At 37.1% G+C, this 27778-nt stretch overlaps 1 protein-coding gene across 2 annotated transcripts; it reads right to left on the reverse strand.

The window, feature by feature from the left end:
• Positions 1 to 892: 892 nt before the first annotated feature.
• Positions 893 to 27711, reverse strand: ZBTB1 (zinc finger and BTB domain containing 1). Of its 2 annotated transcripts, XM_012777685.3 has the most exons (3): positions 27068 to 27711; positions 9813 to 11727; positions 893 to 3036 (listed from the first exon to the last, which is right to left on the reverse strand). In XM_012777685.3, the coding sequence occupies exons 2-3, from the start codon at positions 11708 to 11710 to the stop codon at positions 3000 to 3002; spliced, it is 1935 nt and encodes a 644-aa protein (XP_012633139.2). In that variant the 5' UTR covers positions 11711 to 11727; positions 27068 to 27711; the 3' UTR covers positions 893 to 2999. The 2 variants fall into 2 exon arrangements, with proteins under 2 accessions (XP_012633139.2, XP_012633134.2); XM_012777680.3 differs by lacking the exon at positions 893 to 3036 and having other exon boundaries at positions 9249 to 11727.
• Positions 27712 to 27778: the final 67 nt, after the last annotated feature.

Consider the following 27778-nt stretch of genomic DNA (forward strand, 5'->3'; position numbering starts at 1 on the left):
GACCTTTGAGCAAACTGGAGTTCAACTGATGATTATAGTTAAGATCTCTATAAATACTGCCATTTTATAATTCTTTGAAAGTGCCTTATCCTAAAATATTTCTCAGTCACCAATCACTACAGGAAAAATTCACCATTTGTTTCTTTGAGTCTTAAAAAACTCAGTCTTGAAGTTACAGTTAAACTGTAGATACACAGTAAGCTGGAATAAGATACCTCCACTCCTGATATGAAAGGCCAAGAGTCCTGAACCTGGAGGAAGGCTTTTCCATAAGAGAAAATCTGTGACAATAGCAGACAGATTGTGCCTACTTAAGTTTTTAGTGCTAACCATAAGAGTAAGACCTTGTACAATAGTCTGAAGTAATCCAGAGGAAGTGAGGCTGTCCTGTACTTAGAGAATCAGACTCAATATGCCATTATTATTAATTCTTCTTAAATTCTTAAAATGAAAATTTAAAAAAATGAATTATACTGGCAAAGCAGTTATTTCTCTGAATAGTAGTAAATTATGTTTGCTATTTTGAAAAATGAATTAACCTTATGAAAGAGCTAAATACTATATCAGTGGGTTTTATAAATAATTATTTCTTTGTATTCATATATTAGGAAGGAAACTCAAATAATTTGTTGCCATATGTGTTTGCCATGAGATATAGTACTTTTCCAATAATTCTTCTATATTGAAAGAAATTAGAATTTGGCAACAAGAATTTTAGCTTGTTGAATTTTCTTTGTGTACTTCTTAAGCTACTCGGGAATGCCATAATTACCTATATCAGATGCTTTATTATTTTGATATTAGAGGATGGGAGGAGTTGATAAGTTTCAGACCAATAATTTTTTAAAAGGGCCAGGTTGAAAAAATATAAATAAAAGTAATATACAGACAATTTAACTTCTGAACATAGAGGAAGAAATTTTATTAGATAAAAGCAATGGATTAAAAAATATAACAGAAGTACTTTATGTAACCCAATAATTCCATTTTATACTACTATACAGAAAATAATCACATTATAGAATGCATTTATACCATTTATAATTATTATAATTCATTACATTTGTAGTTAGTACAGTCAAAATTTAAGCCATTTTTCTTTAGTAAATCTAATTCCACTAGTCAATAAAAAATTTTTTAATGAGTTGTTACTGTATTGATCTGGCACCTTTAATTATTGGTAATATTCTTTTGTCTTTCCTATTTCCTATTTATTTTTAGAAGTCAGCAGTTCTATATGCTTCCTCATGTTCCCAAAAGAGATTAACTCTAGTATTTTTTAGACTCTAATACCTTTCTTGGCTTATTTGTTTTATTTATCTTAAAGCAGTTGAATTCACGTGTATTTGAACTCTTTTAGTGGATTTCTCTTCTCCCTTCTTTCCCTCTACCCACTATCACATTGTAATTAACTGTTTCTCTGATTTTCAGTTAGTCTAATTTTTAGAATGAACATTCAAGTTATCCTACTTTATAGCTAGGGTTTTTAAATGACATAACTTCTGCATATCCTATTAAGTATATTCTACATTAGATCTCTTTGTGCAACTCCTTATTAAAACATTTGAAGAAATAGGCATAAAAATAAAGTCAGCATTTCTGAAAATATATAACATCTTAATATTTCACGAGAAACAAGATATAATAATAAGGAATTGGGTACATAGTTAACCAGAAGTAAAACTACAAATATATTCACAATCAGTAAATAATTTGACTATAAGATTCATATGGTTAAGAGATGTATATATGTGTGTGTGTGTGTAAAACAAAGCATTTGTAGTCAAGTTAAAATCTCACCAAATATTAAATTTCTCTATGAAAGGTTTTGTTTGTTTGTTTTTTGTTTCTTTAGAGACAAGACGTTGCTCTGTTGCTTAGGCTTGAGTGCCATGGCACAATCTCAGTTTATAACAGCCTCAAACTCCTGTGCTCAAGCAAACCTCCTGCCCCAGCCTTGCAAGTAGCTAGGACTATGGGCACATGCCACCACACCCAGCTAATTTTTAAAATTTTTTTGTAGAGACGAGTTCTTGCTATGTTGCCCAAACTAGTCTCAAATTCCTGGCCTCAAGCGATCCTCTCACCTCGGCTTTCCAAAATGCTAGGATTAGAGGCATGAGCCACATTTCATTCGATACTTAAATTTTATATGAAATTTGAAAGCTGAGAAGCATGGCATTATACATTAATATTGAGAATAAATGTTTAACAGTTATTAATTCTGCCTTATTAGGTTATATTGCGAATTTCAGAAGAAAATAATGTGTGATTTGTGTAAATCTTACCGCTATTGAAGTAATACCAGTTCTGTTCTTCAAGATAACAGAATTGAAAGGAAGCTTCATCAATATTAATAAAGTATATGATTGGTATATACAGTGGAAAAGGAAGAATGACAAATGTTGTATTACAGTCAGTATCAACCATACTACCTTGTTAAAATATTGGTCTTAAAATTTTTTTCTCTGTAACCACTTCTTTTTATTTATACCCTAAACTACAAATTTTGGGGCATAAGTTTTTAAATTGCCTAACTACATTTCATAATATGTAAGCTATAATTCTAGTTTTTTTAAGTTTAGAATTATATGTTTTTATACACATTTGTGATTATCTCTTTATAATATATGTACAGTAGCCTAGCAAGCCCTTTTATTTTAGAAGGGAGACTTGAAGATAATTAGCATATAAAGTTTCATTTTAGTGTAGCTTTAACCACTGATGTTGTATGAATTTTCTAGTTACGTTTCTGTAGCATATTTTCCACAAATATTAGGATAGTCAGCATGAATCAATTTTGTTACAACAAAGTGGTTCCAAAGTGATCTTTAGTGAGTTTTCTTGGATCTTTGCAACTGGAACTTTTGGGGTTGATGAAGTTTGTCAGGAAGACAGAAAAGATGGTGCCACTTCAGATCTGATATTCCTGGGTCTGCACTTAAAGATTATCTGTTGAAGATTGATTCTTCCCCATGTCCTCTCCAAATTCAGATCTCTCACTCCTCCAGAGGTTTAGAAGGCCCTATTTCACCACTGCCACACAGAAAAAGACAAAACTCAAGAAAAATAATATTACAAGTTGACTGCTCTACAAGAAACAACATAATTTTTAGGTCAGAATTTCTTGGCTTTTGACACTAAGCCAGCATACTATTAACAGAACAGAGAATAGGAACAAAAGCATGGCTCCTAGAATTTAAATTTATTTAATTACTTCCAAATATAAGGTGTTCTTATTACTAATATAATTATTTAGCTATAGGGGCACATTTCAGTTTGTTCTTGCATGGTATAAGCTAGAATGGGTAGGGCATGTAAACGTAATGTAAAAAAGGTATGAGGTCAGACAGGTAGAGGAAAGTAGGGAGGAAGGAAGTAGTTAAGTGTTTTCCTTCAAATAAAATAATTTTACAATGTACTTTAACTTGTTAACGGCAAATCTCTGAAACAGATCTAACAAATTTAAAAATTCATGTTATTTTTACTGTCTTCAGCCATCATGCTAATACTGCTTTCTTCAAATATTAAGTTCTGTGCACTCTGCTAATGAAAATGAAGTATGCGCAAGCATACACACACACACACACACACACGTAAAGGAAGAGAAGGGGTTTTCCTTCAAATCCTAGCCTTATAATCCTAACCTGTCCCATTGATTCTGGGTAGAATTGTATTTTTTGTAGTAATGCTTTGTCCTAATAATAATGATGCTAAATATTTTTAAAGTATTTTAAATAAAAAATAATTTGTCTCTTAAAATGTTTTTTTCTGCATCAAGGAACATAAGCATTTGGAAGAAAAAATGGTTTTCATAATGTGGATGATTAGGATTATGTTTCTATCACCTAAAAATGAGCTCTGCTAATTTTGATTGGTATGAGCAATTGGTTTAAGTAGAATAAAAAACAACACAGTAACTTTTAAATAAGTTTAAGTGAGGGCTTTATAGGCTAACTCTATTCCTTTCTCAAACAGGTAGAGAACTATACAAATTATCTGATAAAATTATTGATATTCTTGACTCTGAAATGAAATCATGCATTTTAAATTGTTTTTCATCCTCTGGCCCTAGAGTTTCCTGTGATTTTTCACGTAGTATAATGATCATTAAAAGTACATGGATACATTCAATTCAGAGCCGTGCATATAATCTTCATGCTATCTTTTTTTGTCAGCAAATGAGTAATGATAAATTATAATTGCTTCCTGTCCCCTAGCGATCTGTGGTGGGTTTTGATAGAAAGGATGAACAATTCTGACACTATTGATGGACCTTAATGATTTGGTTCTCCTGAATATAATAAGGGAGCAACTTAAATAGGATTTAAATTTTTTAATGCTAAATTCAACTAAGCATATGCATATAAATATGTAAATGGTATTAAATTGGTTTAAATTAGCATGAGTTTGCAAACTGCTATTGTCATTTAGCTTGTATTTACCACTTAAATGATTATATAGACATTGTCCATGGAATCTTCACCATATCATTCTTTTGTTCTCACTTGAAAAGTAACATTTGGCAGATGGTAGCCAGATCATTAAAGTGGTATGTTTAACATAGTATAGAAATCATGTAACAAACGTATAAAGTTAAAATAGTATTAGATTGGGAGGGATTGTTTCACTTAAACTATTAAATACTGTTTAAGTTTGCTGCTAGGTTCCGGTGGTATGTACTTGTGTATCGTTGCCTGAAATTATCTTTCATTTCTTTTATGATAAAACTTTCTTTGTAAGTTTACCCTAAGAATCCATAGATATTTTTTGCAAATTGAATTGTAAGTGCCTTGAATAACCAACTTTTGTTTTTAAACACACTTACATTGCTCTATAAATCTTAATCATATCAATCACAATGTGTTAACTGGGGAAAAGGGTTCTTTTGTTTATTAACCAGAGAATTGATGAATTTCTTATTCACATGCTAAGGCAAGAAGAGGAAACTGGTTATTCTTTCATCTTGCTTTTTATTGGGAGTACTTATTTTCAAATGATTTGAATCCTTCAATTCATCAGTCTCATAACAATGAAAGGAAATGGAGATTGGTGGGAGAGATTAAAACATAAGGGACAGGAATAGGGGTAATAAAGGGAGGAAAAGTCACAGACAAAGAAATGTGGAAGTTGAAGTCAAATTAATTTTTAATTGAGCACCTACTATGGGCCCAAAACATGGCTGACAATACCACTAAATGTTTTAAGTTTAAATGAAGGAACAACAAAACATATATAAACATTTAATATTTCTTTCTAAAACATCATTCTGAATGAACCATTTAAATAAATAGAAAATTTTATTTTCCACTTCTGTTTTCACACTACTCAACATGTTGTGTATCCACTATTACCAGCTACCTTACCATGCACAGCAGATGACAGATGAAAAAGGAGCACAGCCTCCTAGGAAATTTATCACGTGATCCTAGGCTGAAAAGGCCCTTCTTTGTACTTCTTGGTGGGTAGATTATGTAGCTTAGTGGTTAAGTACAAGAATGTAGAAGTCAGAGGTATAGGTTCAAATTCCAGGTCAATATATTAATAGTTGCTATGTGATTTAGGGAAAATAATCTCTCTGAACCTCACTCCCCTGTCTAGAAAATTAGTATAATACTTACCTCATAAAGCTGTGAGGATTAATAGGAATTATGTATGCAAAGCACTTACAGAATAAAAAGTGCTAAATAAATGGATGCTGGGATTGAGAGCCTTAGGATGGATGGATCATGGATTTCCAAATCTGGGATGCAGCTTCAAGTTCTTAACATCAAATAAAACTCTATATGCTTCAGCTTCCTGGCATTCATCCTATCACTCCCAGTTTACTGAACCTTGGGTATCAAGAATATGGTAGGGATTCTACAAGGATATGTTCCCCCAGAGCTTTTTGGTACCCTGCATCCTAGATGTTAATGCTAGGATACCTGCAGAGCACTGGCATTTATCACTGAGAAGCATTTGTTACAAAGGAGACGGTGGAGGTGAGGAAAGTTGAGGAACTGATCAAAATAGATAAATGGCAAAAAAAAAAAAAAACCCTAAAATTTTAATTCATGATAAAAACCCAGTTAAAATTAGGTATACCAAATTTCTTTATTTTCAACTATGTGTGCACATACACATTCAGGTTTTTTTCTTTTGGTACTGATTTAGCTTTTTGTTAACAATAATGACAAGTTTTATTTTTAAATATTATACCTGTTAACTGGTTTGGGGTGGGGGGGGGATTTTCCAGAGATCTATTAAATATGTAAATTCCTTAACTACTGATCTAGAAGAAAAAGTATTATTTAACCACGGAGCAAGTTGCCAATCACCAGCAGCCTCTCTTCCTACTTTGTTAGAGTATGAAAGTTAGTATCTATTATTGACTTAGGCATCTTTCGCATGTTCTTAACAATTGTTCCATTAGGCATTCTATTATAATTAAATTATTTGAATCCTTACTAATCTCACCTTTAATTTTCAGATCCATTGATTTTTATTCAATTTTTATATCCTGTCCATATATTTTTTAACTACAGTAGAACATGGTTTTTCCTAATTGGTGTCTTGACTACTGTAGCAAACTCTGTCCTAATTTTAACACTTTTATTTTTATAAGTAGTCCCTCTGGAATCCTTTCTTCTAATTTAATAATTTTTGTCTGTACTCAAACCATTATTACTTTAGACATTAAACATTTGGCATATACCTTTTTACTCATGTGGGTCATTTCTCTGAATATTATTACTTTAGGACTATGAGAGAGATTTAGACAAATTTCTGAGTCCTGATCTACTGCTGCCTTGGTTGTGCTTTATTAATCTCTGAGATTCTTAGTCCTATTTACTAAAGAATTATAGAACACACTGCACTATAATTGATGGCAAGCTTGTTAACCATTCCTCCAGGTTTTCTTGCTATTTAGAATAAAGGGGCCTTTAAGCAAAAGGGTCTCACTGTGTTTATGAGACAGAAAGAGGAACTTAATTCCACTATATCCAGGTTTTCCTTTCACTTTTCAATTTGGAACCTAAACATGTAAGTTACAAAGGCAGGAGGAACAGGCAGGTTTCACAGCCTTGGTTCACTGCCTTCAAAGCCTGGGAGGGCAAATAGCAATAGCAGAGTTACAGTTTGTAGTTCCACCCCAGGAAAGAGAGGAGGGATGTGAAACTACATTGGAGAAAAGTGTTGGATAGTTTTCATTCTCCCTAATTTTAAAAGGCAAGTAGCCTTTAAGTGAAGTCTTCACCATAATAAGGAAAATGGTACATTCTCCTTAGAAGCCTGTGCTGCCCTGTAGCTAGTTCCAGAACAAAAAGTTGTGTCCTGTGTACCATGAAACTAGGAAAAAACATTCTGAGGTGTGGCTTTCTAAAACTATGAACATTGCAGTCATGTAAAGTTAGAGATTGTTTAATGTTTATATATTTGCTTGCTAATTGTTGGCTGTTAGTACATGTCAAAACACTAAATTAACCCCCTTCCTAATGGAATGAATAATCCATTCTTCTAAGAGTGGTAGTATTTAGAAAAAGCCCTTATTTCTTTCATGATGGGAAAACCATGGCAACAGAAATTTTGATGAGGGTCATGGAAAAAAGTAATCTCAAAGAAAATCATGTCCACTAAGATACTGTATACTGTAGATTGGAAATTTGGTTTGAATTAATTTTATCTCTTTATACTGCCCTCTGATGGTCTCTGGGTTAGAGTACTTTTATCAGTCAGTTCCTATCAGTCATATATATACCGTATTTCCTTTTAAGTTGCATTTCAGATTTAATTACTTAATAAACTGTTGTATCCAAGACTAGGATGAATCACTTTTCCTGCTTTTTCTGTTAACTTTGTAGCTTTATAAAAACTTCCTAACTTCTAATTTTTTTGTGTGTATTCCCCCTTCCCATTATTTTGTTTTAATTCTGTACTGACTCTTCTGCTATTCCTAAGTTAACAGTGCAACATATCCCCACAAATCTCTGAGCTCACACTGTGCTCTAATAATTTCAACTAAATCTGTACTAGCCAATATGTCTGTCAGTTGTCCTGGCAACTTATTTTATGCAAATTGTATACAAAAATATGATTTGCATATTTTAAAAATATATGAAAAGGAACAATACTATTAAATTATTGTTCATAATCACAAATTATATTTTTAAGCATAGGAGTTAAGTAAAATCCCTTTCATATGAAAAAGGTATTAAATTTCAAGTAATTCACATTAAAAGGCAATTCTATTCAATAGATGTATTTATTGGTGGGTCAGTTTTGTGTTTATTGGTGGGTCAGTTTTGCCAGTGTTTTAATTCACATGTAATTGATGTAGACCCTATGTCAGCAACAACAAATCTACTTTAACTTAAAAATGATAAGCTGTTTCCATGTATATGCTCTGTGATTATTTTATAGCCCTCAAATTTTATAGTCCTTTATACAGAAAAAAATAATAAAGTATGGTAATAAACTGCAATTTGCTATAACACATTTTCTCCAAATCTTAGATAGTATAAAATACAAGACATTTTTTCGTGCACTGTACTTTTATAGAACAACCAGATTTATAATTTATTTCTTTATTTTATTAGATTTTTTCAGTATACATGGCAACTTAAGTTCCAGAAGTATGTAATTTTAAAGGTGAAGAATCATTTTCCTTTAGATGTCATATTCCTAGAGAGCTATTAGTCTATTTATAAACAAAAATAGTTGATAAACTAACACACTTTATTTTAAATTAAAATATTTTTAATGAATACAAGATATATGTCTTTTTAATTAACTATCATAGTTAAATTTAATATCACAAAACAAAATGGCTTATCCCCACTAATTTTTCAAGTGGGGGAAAGTCATTGGGATTTACACTTAATATAAGTTTTAAATGTGATTATTAAATGATAATATTTTATCAAATATAGGAAATACTCATTTATAAGAATTTCCTCCAGTTCATCAATCTTTTTAGGCCAAGTTTAAGCCCATGTCAACCTTAAAGGTTAGATTCAGTGCACCTAACTTGCCTAATAAGCTTGTCAATTTAAGAATATGAATTTCACTGATAACAAAGGGGAATAAATAGCTAACTCATGGTTTAATTGAGAAAAAAAAGCAAAAAACAAAAAAATTAAAAGTGAATGGGATAGTTTCAAATAATTAAAGTCATTTTTAAAATATAAGCAGGAATGGCCAATGATGTTGGGTTTAAATTTCACAGGATAACCTTTAAAAAAAAACACGTAGAAATAGTGAAGTCATCACCTTATTGATAAAAAACTAAAGTTTAATAGTCATTGAAGGGGTAACAACCACTTGTAGTCTACATTTAAAAGAAATTTTAATCATAGCTAAGAAAAACTAAAAACAATAAATTCTATAAGAAACAACAAAAATGATAAACATTTAATGCCTAAAATGTAGATACTTAAGATCCTAAACAAAAATATTAAAGGTAAAAGGGCCTTGAAATTTTTTTCAAACAAATTCATCTTATAAAATCGATTTCTAAATAGCTCATATCCTTTGCTTTGGTGTTTTGTCTGCTATCAACTAAACATTAGTACAGTAGAAAAATCACTTAGGTTCTTTTCAAATGCTTGGCATTATAATGTGATCTCATATCTTTCCTCAAATTAAATTTTGCTCCACATATTCCACATGTATACAGATGAACATCCATGTGCTGCTCCAACTGTTCATTATTTGGGAATATCTGAAAGCAGACCTGGCATATAGTCTCACCAGCAGATAAATGAGAAATCATATGCCGTACATGGTCATGTTTTCTGAAGTTTCCTTGATCACAAATGGAACAGACATACCTGGCCATGCCTTTGTGCATATCATTATGCAGTCGCAACTGACGTTCTCTTAAAAATTGCTTTCCACATGTCTGACAGACAAACTGTTTTTCCTTAGTATGGACAGTATAGTGTTCCCTTAAGTGACACCGCTGGTAAAATCCTTTGCCACACAGATTACAAAAATGCTTTCGTCTGTGATCTCTTTCATTTTCTTCCATCATAGCACTCTTAAACATATCTTGATCTAGGCAGCCAGACATATGTTCAACCACTAGATTTTCGGTTTCAAAACGCTGGCCACAATTGGGACATCGAAAAGGACAGGCCGAATGTTTAAATAACTGCTTTTTTTGGATACTGTTTATCTGGTAATGATTGTCCCTAAAATCATCCAACATTTCAACAAACATATCTCTTATTTCAGACTGCTCATCAGGATTCTCTTCCATGTCCATTTTCTCCTCAGTATTTCCTAACCCGTTCATTGTCAGATCTTGGGGTTCTCCACATCTTTGAGCATGTTCCTGAAGCTGTCTACCCTTGACAAGTATCTGTCCACATTTACCACATGCACAGATATTTTCAATGTGTTTGGCTAAGTAATGAGAGGACAGATCCTCCTCAGTTATTGTGAGGCCACACAGCTCACAAGATGCATTTTCAGTATCCTCTTGTACCGGACTGCTATTGTTAGGGGGCCTCATATTTTCTAAACCACCTCTTTCATCAGCATTTATTGACATACGAGGTTTTAGAGTTTTCCTACCACTTTTTTTAATGCTGACATCTTCTTCAACATAGTATCTATAAAATGGTTCTTCAGGTTCATCTTCTAATTCATCATTGTCAGTGGATTCATTACAGTCTTTATCAGTAACTTTAATAATGTTAAAGTCTTTCAGTTCATCTGTAGGAATATCTTCTGGCTCCATCTTGATAATGATTCTTTTCCTCTCAGCAGCTCTGCTTTTTTCTTCATTGGCTATTTCAGACTCCACTGTGCTACTTTTTCTGCTTCCAGTGGTTGAAGTTGAATCATCAGCAGCCTGGCTTGTGTCTCCTCTGTATTTGTCCGTCTGTGCAGAAAATGTTTTTGAAGAATCCTTTTCACCAAATTCAGCTTTGATGTTACTGTCTTTTCCATCTCTAATATCAACTATTCTGTGGTAGGATCTTGAGTTTTGGTATGAATGTCTGTTAGTACAGGTTAGCACATGCTCATCTAATAATTTTTCACAGCTAAAGCCAAATCCACAGCTATCACAAGTAAAACTCCGTCCAAAGCGTCGTGACACACGTTCTTTTGGAGTAGATAATTTGGACATGGAACTTTTTTTACATACTTCAAATAGTGGTTCAGGAAAACTACTTAATTGTAAAGACTCTTCATCAGGCTCTCTATTATGCGGTGTATTTACCGTTGAACTTGGCTCTGCACACCACCTGTTGGCTTCATTGCCATTTCTAGCCACAGTATCTTCATACATTCTTACCCCAAAGATCATTTTGCTGTTCTGTTTGCTGGAAGCAGAAGATGAACATTTTGAACTAGAACAATCTGCGTCCTGTATGTCTTCTAAGCAGTCAGGAACATTGTACAGTTGTAGGTAGTTCATTGCCACTTTAAACTGCTCAAAACTGGACGGAGCTGTCATAATTTTTCCTAAATACATAAACTGCAAAATAAGATCAAAACATTCTGCACTAATTTTCATGTTGCTGAGATTCAGTTGTGCAGTACTATGCTGATGGTTCATGAAAAACATTCTAAAATAGGAGCTGCAGGCAGCTAGAACTGCTTTGTGTGCTTGAAAGTAAATGTCATCAATTGCAATACAACAGTCACAGAGAAAACCCCATTCTCTTTGGTTGTTTAGCTGCTGAAGAACGTAGCTGCTGTGGCTGGGCTTTGCCATCTTCGATAATTAGAGACCTATGTAAAACAAAAATATTAAAATCAGAAAAGATATCAGAAAAGCACTTGGAGAAAGTAATTTTTATCATGATTTATAACTTTTGTGACATTGCTGTTACAATGAAGATATGAATAGGGCCAGGCACAGTGGCTGACACATGTAATCCTAGCACCTTGCGGATGATTACTTGAGACCAGGAGTTTACAACCAGCCTGAGCGAGAGCAAGTCTCCATTTCTACAAAACACAGAGAAATTAGCCAGTTGCAGTGGCACATGCCTACAATCCCAAGTACTAAGGAGGCTGAGGCAGGAGGATCACTTGACCCCAGGAGTTTGAGGTTGCAGTGGGCTCTGATGACACCACTGCACTCTAGCCAGGGCAACAAGAGATACCCTATCTTGGCTGGGCGTGGTGGCTCACGTCTGTAATACTAGCATAGCACTCTGGGAGGCTGAGGCAGGTGGATTGCTTCAGCTCAGGAGTTCGAGACCAGCCTGAACAAAAGCGAGACCCTGGTCTCTACTATAAATAGAAAGAAATTAGCCAAACAACTAAAAAAGGAAAGATTAGCTGGGCACGGTGGCGTGTGCCTGTAGTCATAGCTACTCAGGGGCCTGAGGCAGAAGGATCGCTTGAGCCCAAGAGTTTGAGGTTGCTGTGAGCTAGGCTGACAACACTGCATTCTAGCTCGGGCAACACAGTGAGACTCTGTCTCAAAAAAAAAGATATGAATAGCTTTCTTTATAGTCTAATATTATAAAACAATAATATTAATATATACCTGAATCATTTTTTAAAATGTGAAGATTAACATACTCAGCCATTTATTCAGATTTTTCATACTGAACAAAGGCATCAAAAGCAAAGACTGTAATTTTGGTTTCATTACAACTCTTAGGGAAAAGATGTATACTAAATTGAAAAGAAAAAAAGATATTAAATTAAAAGAATTTGAAGGATATGAACAATGACAGTAAATAAAATGGCAACTTGAACTCCAAGTTAATAACTAGATTATAGCATACTAAAAATTTCTTAGATGACTGATATTAATGACCTATTTAGGCCCAGCGCAGTGGCTCACACCTGTAATCCTAGCACTCTGAGAGGCCTAGGCGGGTGGATCGCTCAAGGTCAGGAGTTCGAGATCAGCTCTGAGCAAGAGTGAGACCTCGTCTCTACTAAAAATAGAAAGAAATTAATTGGCCAACGAAACGTATATAGAAAAATTAGCCAGGCATGGTGGCGCATGCCTGTGGTCCCGGTTACTTGGGAGGCTGAGGTAGAAGGATCACTTGAGCCCAGGAGCTTAAGGTTGCTGTGAGCCCCGGCAATGGAGAAACTCTATCTCAAAAAAAAAAGGACCTATGTAGCTTATTTTTAAAGTGTAATAAAGGTATTTTGGTTGTGTTAGAGTCCTTATCTTTTAGATATACATACTGAAGAATTTATAAATGAAATGATATATCTCAGATATGCTTCAAAATAAAGGGGTTGGTTATGGGAGCTATAGATGATACAAGATTGGCTGTATGTTAAGCTAGGAGATAAGTATAATTCTATTTTTGTCTATGTTTGAAATTTTCCATAGAGAAAAATTCTATTTAAAAAACCTTATAAGATTATATAGAAATGGCACCAAACAAATAAGTTTTGATCAATGCCTTTCTCATCTCTTCAATTATTTTAGAAGCAATAATTCTATAGAATTAGAATATTTCTCATGCTTGGCATGAATTTTAGGGTATGAAGAAGTAGTGGGTTTACTTGGGAGGGAGTTATCTATACTTAGAGTATAAATTTTCTTCCATTTCTTTGTTAAAAGAAGTTATAAAAAAGTACGTACAACACATGCTCATTGCAAAAAATTCAAACACATAAGTATATAAAATAAAAACACACCTCAGAGCACATACCTCTTCCCAGAGATAACCCCTCCAAACACTCTGGATTATATTCCTTCAGATCTGTTTATATGCATACATACAGTCAGCATATTTTGTACCTACTATACAGTTGTGCTCTTGTATTTTGTTTTTTAACCTAAATAGTATCAAACTACATGTACCTTTCTGCAACTAGTTTTCTTTACTAAACATTGGTAGTAGACACTATACATATTTTTAATGTATGGAACTGACTTTGGATAAAGAAGAGGAAAATATTAAAAGCACTAGAAGTCCTTCGTATTATATTATAAAGCCAAAATAAGATCCAACTTTAGCTTCAATTTTTAATCTGTATACATAAACCTTCAGAATCTATCTTCTACTTAAAAACAAGTTCCTATGCAATTTGAACTTTAAAAGAACATTTAACAAGCTGTACAAAGAAATACAATGTCCACTCTTCAGTCCTAAAACTCTTCAACTCCTGTAGTAGTAACTAAGAGAGTATCTAAGTTTATTTACTTCTACTTGCTTTTTATCTGTTCCTCAAAATCAGATAAGACCACATACCCCTTTTCCCACCACCTGTAGGCCTATCCCATGTCCTCCAAGACAGGTTCCATAGCAAGAGATATAGGACTGGTGAAATGAAGGTGGCTTATGATGAGACCTGCTGCCTTCTTAAAATCACAACCACTGTGCCTTTTCTGGAAGCCAGATCAAGTGTTTCAAGTAGGTACAATATTTCAAACCTGTGTAACTCAGATATCTGTACAAAACTATGAGGAAGCACGTTCGGCATGTACCTAAATACAAAAAGCAATGTATGCACAAAGATATTTATCAATGTGTTATTTATAATTTGAATGCCTGGTAGACAGGGAGTTGCTAAGTAAACTAAGGTAAATCTACTCCATAGAATTCACTGTCATGTAGCCTTTAGAAATTATATTTATAAATGAAGACTACTGAAGAAATTTTCAGGACAGAGAGTCAAATAACTAAACAAAGGATACAAAATTATGCTGTAATAAGACTTATATAAAACAAATCCACACAAAAATCAACCTTATTCAAAAGGTAAAAAAAAATGAAAAAATACAAAAAAATGTTGACCCAAGCCCATTTTAAGTAGCATGAGATTTCTAGGTCTATAGTCATTTTTGTAGGATTTGGAGACCTTTAATGAATAATAAATCCTAGAGAAAGAGGCAGAGAGGACAAACGTGGTGGCTCATGCCTATAAATCCTAGCATTCTGGGAGGCAGAGGCAGGATGATAGCTTGAGCTCAGGAGTTTGAGACCAGCCTGAGCAAGAGCGAGACCCCATCTCTACTAAAAATAGAAAAAATTAGCTGGGCATTGTGGCACATGCCTGTAGTCCCAGCTACTTGGGAAGCTGAGGCAGGATTGCTTGAGCCCAAGAGTTTGAGGTTGCTCTGAGCTATGATGACGCCACGGCACTTGCCTAGGCACCAGAGTTAAGACTCTGTCTCAGAAAAAAAAGAGGCAGAGGGATAGATATGACTTCCAAAACAATACTTTATATTAAAAAGAATTGTTCAAAAATGAAACAAACTTGCTGGGAGAATAATCAGTGCCCATATTAAAGCCAGGAACAAGATGTTATTGAGGACACTATAGTACAGTGAAAAGAGCACAGGCCTTGGATCAGACAGACCTGGGTTCCAATCTAGCTTTGCTACTTTTGGCAACTTGCTTATCCTCATTGACTCTAAGTTTCCTGAACTGTCAAACTAGGGTCAATAATATCTCAAAGAACATATCATACATGAGCATTCAGAGGCAATGTGTAAAATATATAGTGCTTGGCATGTAATAATTCATGAAAGTAATAGTGCCTGTTGGCATGGTGGTGATGCTTATTTAAGCATCAGGAGATAAGTTTGACTAGATAACCTCCAATTTTTCTTCTAAATAAGAGTCCATTAGAAAGCCAAAAGTTAGTCTTTAAAAACTTTCAAGTATTAAATAGCCCGTGCTTGAAATAATGACATAAAAAGCTTAAAAGTTCCAACAACCTTTTCTTACCTAGATGAAAGCAGTTTTATGGTCAGCAACCAAAATTAATACAACTACACAAAGAAAACCAATATGATAGGTACATCTGCAGCTACAGTCACAATTCGATTAAATGAGTAAAAATACATACACTCTGTTAACATAAATACTGACACAAATAAGTGCACTTATGGCATTTTGATGCATATTCACTCAACAATATTTGAGTACTTCTGGTGTACCAGACCACCATATAAAGTACTGATGATCAGCAATAGCACAGTTATCCTTTAAGCTCAATGAGACATCATTAAGGATAATTTTTGCTTCTCCTGGATTAGTGATTTCATTCAACATGTACTCAGTAAAATGCCCACTCTATGGAAGAAGGCAGCGTGCTGTAGTGGGAATAAGGCTCTGGGTCAGACAGACCAGAGTACAAATCCCACTGCCTCCATGCCTATACTCTTGTCTTCTCCCCAGAAAGCTAGAAGCTGAGCAAGTGCTATGTCTAAATTTTAATCCTAACATGACAGGCAACATTATTATGCAAATGTCCAAGTTCTAAGTAAAATTGATTTTAGGTAGAGTAATTTTTTAACAGCAATCACAGAGTCTTACTTTGTTGCCCATGCTAGAGTGAGTGCCGTGGCGTCAGCCTAGCTCACAGCAACCTCAAACTCCTGAGCTCCAGCAATCCTGTTACCTCAGCCTCCCGAGTAGCTGGGCTTGTACAACCATGCTCGGCTAAATTTTTTCTCTATATATTAGTTGGCCAATTAATTTCTTTCTATTTATAGTAGAGACGAGGTCTCGCTCTTGCTCAAGCTGGTTTCGAACTCCTGACCTCGAGCAATCCATCCGCCTCAGCCTCCCAGAGTGCTAGGATTACAGGCGTGAGCCACCGTGCCCAGTCTCATTCATGCTTTAATACCAGCAACTTTGTTTTTGCTATATCTCATTCAGAAAAGCTTTAAGAAGGCTTAATACATCAAAAAAAAAAAAAAAAAGGTAGAAGGGTGTATGTGTGGGGCAGGGGAGGAGGGATCTAAATTCCTGTGAGATTTTCAGCTTATTATCCCTTGAAGATGATTTTTGCATTACATTTTTTATAATGCATTCACTTTTACTAAATTAATTTCAAAGTCCAAAGAAGTTTTTTTTCCATTTTTTGACATCCTTAACAACACTATCAAAAAATTTAGTTAACTTTATGGTACAATAAAGTTTGTAAAACGTTTTAAATAAAAGGTTCCTTATATTTCAGTTGTTCCTGTTTTTATGACTGAAATCTGATTGCTTGTTTGTGTTGCTAGTTGCATCACTGGTAGGACAAGTTTATCACAGCTAGAAGTCAAGGGCTGAGGCTGACAGCAGAACCTTCAAATGTGATTTCAAAGGACTTAATGTCTGTTGGATAAGGACCACCAGCTATGTACTGCCAAGTGTTCCCCTAAGACTAGAAGGATACTCAGTATAGGGTACTCTAGCAAGAATAAGGAGTTAGGTGATCCAAAAAACTTTACACTGGATTCTGAACATTTTAGTTTGAAAAACTTTACCAGCTCGTCTCAAATTTAAAAACAGCCAACAAGCAGATTAGGCATATTATATTAAGTAATTTAGATATTCATAGACTTTTAAAACGTACAGAGATCTAATCTAGTCCAACATTCTTATTTTATAGAAGGTGGCAAAGATCTATGTGTTAGGGTATGGTTAGCTTTGTTTAAATATGCACTAGGACTCCTGATCACCCAGATGGTACTAACCACCATAAAGCCCTTCCTTGGTACTATGCAGTGTGGCCTTTACATAAAGAAGACTAAACAAGGCCTGTGCATGAGTCCTTAAAACATTATTGGCCAGGTGCTATTGCACAAATGACTCCCCTCATCTGAATGCTTTATCTGTAATGTGGCTTTATCTGTACATGCCCATCTAGTCTTATTCAATAGATGTGTTCCCTAAATTATAGTGTGTAAGTTATTTCAGTAAGTTTCTCACTAACATAGGAAGATTTCAGAAACACTTTTCTTTCATTGTTAAATCTCTTAAACTGGAACTAACAGTTTCGCTGGAAATTTCTTTTGCTTTGGCCTTGGTCAAATGATAATTTAAGGGTCTATAAATAAGCACATAAAGTGAATGAAGAAGTAACTTAAAGGAATTCTGAAGTGACTCTGTGAGGCAAATAACCAGACTCTAAATTGTGTCAAAGACTTGCATTATTGGTGAGGTATCTGAAGATGATTTGCATAACCTCAGTAAAAATCTGGAGGAGACCAGCCTGAGCAAGAGCGAGACCCCATCTCTACTAAAAATAGAAAGAAATTAACTGGACAACTAAAAATATATAGAAAAAATTAGCCAAGGCATGGTGGCACATGCCTGTAGTCCCAGCTACTTGGGAGGCTGAGGCAGTAGGATTGCTTCAGCCCAGGAGTTGGAGGTTGCTGTGAGCTATGACGCCATGGCACTCTAGCCTGGGCAACAGAGTGAGACTCTTGTCTCAAAAAAAAAAAAAAAAAAAAAAAAAAAAATCTGGAGGAGAGCATGTCATCAGACTCTCAATTCAGACCCCTATCTCTGAATTACTTACAATTACCCCTGGATCTCAAAGGAGATTTATGTGTATATATATATATATATGTTCATATCTTTTTACCTAGTTCTGTGTCTCACATGAATGAATATATGCATATGGACTAAATCCAAGGATTACAGACTTTTTTAAAAGCCTGCAATGTATGAAAGGATTCTCTCATGTTTTAACAACAGAATATAAGAATGTATTGAACACCTACAATGTTCCTAACACTGGATATAGCATTGAGGTGGAGGGTGGAGAAGAATGGTGTACAATAATTATATCTGAGGGATTAAATCTGAAACCAAGAAACAATTTGAGATTAAGTGCTAAATTATACTGAATAAAGTTCAGCAAGAGTTTAGAAGAAGAAATGCATGAACTATACCAGAACAGGAGGCTTTAGGAAGGATGTAAGATTTCAGTGATGCCTTGATGAATGAGTAGGGCACAGAAAAATAGAAAGCAAGGGGGAAAGCATCTCAGGTATTTGTATAAGTATGGGTGTAAATAACTGGGAAGAAAGGTACACAGCAGCTTGGCTGGAAATGTAATGGGAGGGAAGGCAGATCTGTTTTACTGGGCTGGTATATGAAGGTTATGAAGGTAGGGTAAATGACAACTCTAATACAATAATAATATGAATAGCTAACATTTGTTAAGCTGTGCTATACGCCAGGCTCTATTCTAAACAGATGTACAGGGAGATATATATCTATCTAATACACATAAATATACACATGTATGTATATAATATATATATAATTTTAACATTTAATTCTCATTACAAATACTACAAAGTAGATACTGTTATTTTCAAATTAAAAAACAGAGGCATACAGTGTTATATAACCTTCCTAATGTCACAGAGAGGACTTCTTGGGATAAAAACACAAACAATATGACTTGCAAGTCCAAGATCATGGCCTTGAAGATTTTTGTCAAATTGGCAAAATTCTTTCATAAAATACCATTTTCCAGGGTATAGAGTCCAAGCTCTAAAACTGATTAAATTCTTTAGGTTTCTCTTTGAAACTGGAATAACCAGTTATAGAGGCTCCTCAAGATAAAAGGTTTTACTACTTCAAGGCACTTAAATGACAGACGCGATCAAGTATAGAAAATTTTATTCACTATTTACATCAGGTATTCTGGCTGGGTATTGGACTCTAAATTCAGTACTTAGTACTGGATGTTCTGAAATTATCATTGGTTATGTTCCAAAACTTTATTTTTAAGTTATTTGGAACTTGAAACATGTATTCCCATAGAAACAATGCTATAAATGGGGGCTTGGTTTTATGTTCACACTCTAGCTGTATATTAATCCTAACAGTGCTGTAGTATTCCTTGTATCATTAGCACTGACAGAGATGCAAGGAGCAGTATGAGAGAGCAGTGCCTACTGTACTGAACCCTCAAGGACAACGACAAGGCTTAATGACCTTTGTGTTCCTTGTGCCTGGCACACTCTTCCCACACAGTTGGCACTTAATACATGCTTGTTCAATGAAAGAATTTTAAAAAGGGCTCAAGAAGCAGATAGATTTGAATAAGATCTACCACTTATTTAGCTAAAGAAACTTCTTTACTTCTGTAAGCCCACTTTTGTCATCTATAAAATTGGGGTAATCATTTTTCTCACAGGACACATATACATTAGAGATGACAAATGATTGTCTTTTCAATCCAAGAATACAATTTTTAAAAAACATTAATGTCATCACTGTGAACAGAGTTTATACAATTTTATGAAATGATCAAGTTCAACCCACTGCTTTATAGACCAGAAAGCAAACTGAGGCCCTAAGAAGTTAAGTGATATGCACAGAGTTTTAGTGACTGTCAGGATAAGACCTTTGTCTTCTCAATCTAGGGCTCTTCACACTACTCTGACTCCAGTTTACACATATAGCACTACCTGGCTGGCTGTTTTCTCTTCTGCATCAATTATGTTTTGCTGAAATATAAGAGCTGTTCAAATTTACAAAGGCTATTAGAATCTACACAAAATGGCCTACCACTATTATGCTTTTAGAGATTGTGGCTGGTTGGTATTTTTTCACCTCCTTGCTTGTCAAGGCAACAGCTGTCACTTCTAAAAGGTATGCTGATCTCCTGTTGCCCACCATTTCAATCTCTTATGGGCTGTGAAATTAGATAACCCAATGAAACTAAATCTACATAATTTAATTGTCTGTGAGGACCTAAGGAAGGGTTCTATGAGTGTAAGATACAAGGTTTTAATTTCTGAACTTTTTTGATCAACTGCTACCTTTTTTTGCTTCATGCCAGGGCACCGGAAAGCTGAGGTTACCAACCAAATAACTTAGCTGCATTACAGGCCTAGGAAATGAATTTACCTACACAGAAAGCAGAAGGAATATAGTGGCTACTGGAGTATTCCTCTCTCCCTCTAGAAGTGGAACAGGAAAAGTTTTTAATCCAGGCAAGCTACGTTTTGATCCATTCATCCTAGAGGTAGCATAGAATCTTCTGTCCACCAGAGGGCACTGTGCAAACAGTAGGCTCTTCTCAGCTAAAAGCGCTTTACCAGGAAGTCCCTTTTCACACATGGCGTTTGTATTCTCAGGGTTCATTTTGTAGGACTTCTGTCTATCCCAGAGTACTCTCACTCTGTGGACTCAGACTTTGTCTGGGACCCATCTAAAACTGTTCTTCCTCTGTATTCTGTATCAGCTGCCACCACTATGCACCAATCACCCAGAACCTTTCCCCCATATCCAACCATTAAGTCTTGCCAATTTTCTCACTAAATATTTCTCAAATTTGCCCCTCTATTCCCTCTCTACCTTCCCTGCCCTTGTGAGGCCTGTATTATCACTTCAGGCTCCTTAACTGGTCCCTCAAATCCATCCTTCACTCTCAGATGATTCATAAAGAAAAATCAGACCACTTTTCTCCTGCTTTGGTTCCCCTCACATATTGTCAGGCTACAGTATAAACTCCTTAGTGAGGCATACAGTGCCCTCCGTGACCACCCTCTAATCTTATGTTTGGCTACTTCCTGCTTCAAACTTCATGTTCAAGCAACATAAAACTGCTTGTCACCACCTCCACCCCGCTCCACACACACACACCCAATGTATCACATGTATTTCTTCCCTCCAGTTCTACTCATGCTAATTGGCTGGCTTTTCTATCTGAACCTCCCACATATCATTTAAGAGTCAGTTTATCACCTGCAGAAAGCTTCTGTAACACCTTCATCTCCCGCTATTTTAGGTTTTGCTCTTAATCTATGTATTTTCTCCTTATTATGCACTTATTACACTATATTTTAATCATCAGAACAGCAACAACAGTCTGTGTTTTAATGCCTGTTTTAGCATTAGCACAGACTAACCAGACTGGTTTAAATAATGGCACTCCCACTTACTGAGTGTGTAACCTTGAGTACACTGCTTCATCAATTTGTGCCTCAACTCCTCCATCTAAGAAGGGAGGGTAGTATCAATACTCCCAAGCTTTTAGAGTTATTGTGACATATTGTCTTGTCTGACATAGAGTAAGTGCTAAATAAGAATTGGCTACTATAATTATGTATGTGTTGGTCTCCCCCACTAGATTTTGAGCATCTTGAGGGCGAGGATTTTGGCTCATTCATTTCTTTGGAACATAAATATTCAGTAAATGTTACTGAATGAATAACTGGTGAGGCAGCTCTCTATCATGATGGAAGGCATTACCCCAGTTTCCTTCATTCAGCAGATCATATATATATTCTTTAAAATTGTATTGTCTCCAATTTTGCAGCTCCATTTTTAAAAATTTAAACCAAAATCCTGAAAACATCACACTCTTATTTAATTAAAATTCAACAAAATGTAACCAATAAAAAGCAGCATCATAACAAGTATGTTCATAGCTGGGCCCATTGGCTCACACCTGTAGTCCTAGCACTTTTGTGGGCCATAGTAGGAGGACTGCTTGAGGCCAGGAGTTTGAGACTAGTCTGAGCAAAATAGTGAGACCTCATCTCTACAAAAAACAGAAGAATTAGCCAGGTGTGATGGCATATGCCTGTAGTCCCAGCTACTCAGGAGGCTGAAGCAGGAGGATTGCTTGAGCCCAAGAGTTTGAGGTTGAAGTGAGTGAGCTCTGATGACACCACTGCACTCTAGCCCAAGTAACAGAGTAAGACCCTGTCTCTTTTAAAAAAATTGTTCATTCTACAAAGCTTAACTCCATTTTTAGGCCTTAAACCTATTTAAGATTTCTCCTCATCCCATATAGCCTAACATGGCAAAAGCCTTCCTACTTTTCACACATGCTATTCCCTTTGCTTAGACTGTTTCCCATGTCTGGCTCACTCTCTTTGGGAACTTCTTTCTGATCTTAGCACTGGTGAGGCAGGTGCCTCTCTGAGGTGCTGCCAAGACAGCCAATACATACAACTACAGGGTGACAAATAATGGATTATGAAAACTGGAATGGCTATACTTACTACAACACTCCAAGCAGGTACTGCAATTATTTGATTCCCCTGTGTTACTGCAAGCTCCCTGAGAGCAGGGCACTCTCTTAGGCATCACCATAATGCCTGACATTTAGTCTATATCTGATGAGTTTTTGAATGAATAAATGTTGAAGTGGATAAGTTTTATCTTGCCTATTTATTTATTTATTTATTTATTTTTTGCTTATTTCAATCATGGGCAACTTTTTTATAGTGGTTGTAAATTTAGAAATCATTTTCCCAAACATCACACAAATGATTCTCACGACCATCCTGAATATATTTTTATTATCCTCATTTTGAGAATGAAGAAACAAGTTCATTGGTTGATTTGCCCCAAATTGCTCATCTTCTAAGTAGAAGCTGGGACTCTTCTGAAAGCCCTAAGTTTCAGTTTTTGTAAACCAGACAACAGAAAGATCTGGGTATGACTATTAACTGAAAGCACCTTTGGAACATTCTAAGCCTCCCAGAGTCGCCTTCTTCATCAATCTAAAAGTTCTCATGATTCTCCTACTGCCCCATCCTACAGGAAAAATGACCAGTCCCTTCCCCTCCCCTTCCATGCACTGACTCCCACTGTCCACCAAAACATACATTGTCCTAAAACTACACATTTAAAGTGGGGATGGAACTCTTCAGTTATCTCTAAAAGGACTGCATGTGTCTCACATAGACAACTAACAGAAAATTTAATTCTTTAATTTTCAAATTTTATTTTGAAAACAATTTTAAATTCAAAGACAGAGTAATGTAGAAAATACTCATGTCCCTGACTTGGAAATTCACATTGAAAACTAAAAAAAAAAAAAAAAAAAAAAAAACTCATGTCCTCAACACTCAAATAACCAGTGGTGTAATTAAATGTCTATGTACTATTTTGGGGCTTTGTTTCTAGAACATCAACTTCCTCACAGCTCACTCTTCTTAAATATACCAGCTTAATTAAGGAATAAGTGATTCTGTACTTTGACTAAGATTTCTTATCACCGTCAGTTAGACGGAACTCCTTGTTCTACTCTTTCCCCCCTTCTCATTACTGCACTTGACTAATCTACAAAAAAAAATATTTCTTGTAGTTAATACACAAATGACTATATGTGCAAAATATAAGTATACTTAGAAATCTATCTTAAATATGTACCAAGATGCCAATTATGAGAGGTATTCAGGCCTGAGTCCCTGCCACCCACTCCCCAATTATCACCTCCTTCCACGCCACATCTGCAAACAGCAAAATCAACCCCATTCTTTAATTTTCTTTCCATATGGTTCAGCATGCAATACTGATCAAGAGGAACTCCAGTCCCCTATCAGCATAAGGATATCTTGGCAGTGGTCTCCATGGCAAGTATACCCACTCCTTCCTAACTATAAATTAGGAAACTCTCTACAAATGTGCACGTTTTGTTTTAATGAGTTTGGCCTGCCCCTATAAATCAATTCATCATAGGCTGGACAACATTAGAACATTAACAATGTAAGAACTAGCCTGCCAAGGTACAGTAAGTACTTCATAAGGACAAACCTAAAATAGCAGCCCAGTTATATTTAAACTGTCAGGTCTGTTACTTAATCATAGAATTTTAAATCAGTCCAATGCAGAATACTCCCCTGTCCTCTACCTGGCAATTCTCACCAACCTGAGTAGTGAACAGAAAAGATGAGCCCTGGCCAGGTGCAGTGGCTCAGGCCTGAAATCCTAGCACTCTGGGAAGCTGAGGAAGGAGGATCCCATGAGGCCAAGAGTTCAAGACCAGCCTGAGCATGAACAAGACCCTGTCTCTACCAAAAATAGAAAAAATTAGTCAGATATAGTGGCAAACGCCTGTAGTCCCAGCTACTTGGGAGGCTGAGGCATGAGGATCGCTTGAGCTCAGGAATTTGAGAGTTGCAGTGAGTTATGAAGACACCAGCCACTGCACTCTACCCAAGGCAAGAGTGAGACTGTCTCAAAAAAAACCAAAAAAACAAAAAACCATGAGCCCATCAATCCATCAATCACCACAGGTCAGCCCTAGGCAGAGTGAAGCACACACAGCAGCACAGCTATGATCAAACGTTGCCTTCTCTCATTTTAAACAAGGAATTAACTGTTCCCAGTGATTATTTCTGAGGAGTGGGAGTCAGAATGACTTTTGTTTTTGTATTTTATGTACTCTAGCATAGGCTGAATTTTTACAAAGAGCATTAATTTTATAATTTAAGAAAAGTATTTCCATTTTAAGAAAAAAAAAAGACACATGTTAACTTTCAATTTGGCTCACATATGGATATGAGAACAAAGTAATTTCACTATTTTATCATAAAGAGATACTAGCACAAGAAAACTCCAGGAGAAAACATTCTACAGAGACCAAAGTGACCTCTCAAACAGATGTTTCTCAAATATACCTCAATTTGGGGGGAAGATAAGATTATAGCTTACAAATAAAAATCTATGGGAATTTTTCTGCATTTCTATCCCAAATAGCTTCCTCCTCTTTGGGCCAGAAGGTTAACAGCAAAGGCTTATTAGTGCTTTTCCAGGCTAGAGGACAGGCCAGATAGAAGGCACTTCTTTTCTCCTACACATTAGAAAGGGAAACGGTGCTGCAAAGAACACAGAGATAGTCTTAAAAAGGTCCAAGTACTGCTATCTTTCCCCAGAGCCTGGCAAAAGAGAGAGAAAACAGTACGAAAATTTAGCAGTGTTAAAGTGCAAAAAAACACAGCCACTTGCTCTTGACTTGCAAGTGGCTGAGACTGTGCTTATGCCCTGCTGAGGTCCTGGTTCAAATACAGGTGTTCTCTTCTCTGACAATGATGCACCACTTCCTCCTTACATAGACCCCCACAAAAGTAAGCCATCATATTAGGGGTGGGAAGAATAGAAAAACTTCAGTAAAGACTGCTCAACCTGAGTTATTCAATACCATGAAAATGTGATCTTAATGGAGAAATCCTGCTTTTAAAATGAGTATAATATGTTAACTGAAGGCTCTCCTGCAGACTTTTGTGTTTATTAACCTTTGGAAAAGCATTTCACCTCCCTTATGCTTCAGTTTCCTGTTTCTTTAAGAAGAAGACGCCCCCCATCTAGCTCCCAACGCCATCCAGTTATTATTGAGACTTTAATAGATATCCACCAAGTGATTCCAAAGGAGTTTTGAGGTTCTGAGCAAGTGATGGCCAGCCATCATTCAAGCTTCACCTTTTTCTATCTCGTCTCCCCATTTCTCCAGATCATACCCATTTGCACTGACAAAATTCCACAGAACCTAATTTATCCGTTTCAAAGACGACCATGATTGCTTTGAAGTTATGAGAACTGCCTCCTTTACCAAATCTGCTTCAGAGTGCCTCCAACTTCAGCTCAAAAAACTGAATCTAGGTTGTCTCAAAAAGCCTCATACTACTCCTTGGGTTAGTGTCAAAGGGAAAACCATTCTTGTCCTGATACATACTTAGACCAATGGAGAATCTGCATATATCTACCACATTTAAACTAGATTTAAGAACATTATTACACACATACAAATGTCCTATCCCCAGAAAACATCAAAGACTTTCATCAACCTCTTCCTGACGCGCCCAATTTAGAAAATGTCCTGTCAACCCTTCAGATTATGTAGACGCGTTGCTTAGGTAGAAAGGGAGACAGGGAGGGGTGGCTGAGCTCAGACCCATGCCTACATACTTTAGTGGCAACGACTCCCGATCTGCATCCAACACATTTACCGAACGCTAACAGAAACTTCTAGTAAGCGCCTACCACTGGAAGCGAAAGCATGTCCTTCCCAGGAAACAGAAGATCTTTTCCACTGAAATTTCCCAAATCCCAGACTTTCCACTTTTTACTGAACAAAAAGCGTGTGTGCCGGAGAGAGGGGGTGGGAAAGAGCGTAGCAAGAATTTGCACGGCTCTTACGCCTCCTCCCTCGGAGCGCGCCCAAGTCTGCGGCCTCGGGCTCCCGGACACTTCCCCTCCCACCCGCCGCGGAGCCGCAGCTGTAAGTTGAGAGAAGCGGGCTCTGAGCACGTCAATCAACCGGGTCCTCCCGCCTCCCGTCTACACCTCCCCTCCCCCCCACACCAGAAAAATAAAAGGCAGAAAAAGAAAGGGAAAAGAAGATAACTAATTTGGGAACTAGTCTCTGAGGGGCTTCGCCTCAGACCCAGGGAGGCCGCACGCCCGGGACCGGCGCGACGGCATCAAGAAGCCGCCTGGCAGCCGCCCGTCGCCGAGTCCTCGCAACGCGTCCGCCCGCCGCGCTCCAGCTCCCCGCACAGGTCGGCGCCGCTCCGGCCCCGCACTCCGCCAGGCCCGCGGCCCGTCGCCCTCCGGCCCGGGCCAAAGTTGCGCAAATAGCCCCACAACTGGCAGATACTCACCGGCCACAGCAGGAACCAGGGCTGCGGAGATTTTAGGGAGTTTAAGGCAAATCAGCCGCGGGAAAGACGGGCGGAGGCGAAGGGGCCGCGAGCTGTAGTGGCGGCGGCGCGCGGCGCTCGGGCTGGGCTGCGCGGAGAGGCTCTGGCTCTGCCAGGGACTGTGCTGCAACAAAGGACTTCCGCTGCCGCACAGCCGCGCCTGCCGCACCGCACTGAGCCGGCCCCGCTTACGCGGCGACTCCGGGTCTGCCCACCAGTTCGCTGCGGCGTCCGCCAGCCTTCCCCTCCCTCTCACCCGCCCACCCACTCCGCCGCTGGCTGCTAGGGGCACCCGCGGTCGCCTGTTTGTTGCAACAAGTTTCTGCGTCGGGCTCCGAAGAGGCTGGCGCAACCCGCACCGCGGGGGCCGGTGCGGCGGCGACTTGACCACCCCTCTCGCCCCTCTCCCAGGGGTAGGCTTGGGACCTCCTCCGCCTCCTGCTGTTTGCACAGCTGGATGGGACCGGGCTCCTCCCGACTCCCCTAGGACAGGATGCTGCTTTCCCACTCCGCCCAGATGTCAGACCCCTGCCCCGGAGGGCCCTCCCTCGCGCTACGCCCGAGGCGTTCTGGGGGCGCCCCGTCCCGTCGGTTAGGGGTCACCAATTCCCCTGCTCCCCCCACCCCGCCTTCCGTGGGCCCGTCCGCCTCTGGCCCTGAGTCACTTCCCCC

This window comes from Microcebus murinus, chromosome 6 (genome assembly GCF_040939455.1).
Source record: "Microcebus murinus isolate Inina chromosome 6, M.murinus_Inina_mat1.0, whole genome shotgun sequence".
Classification (NCBI taxonomy): domain Eukaryota; kingdom Metazoa; phylum Chordata; class Mammalia; order Primates; family Cheirogaleidae; genus Microcebus; species Microcebus murinus.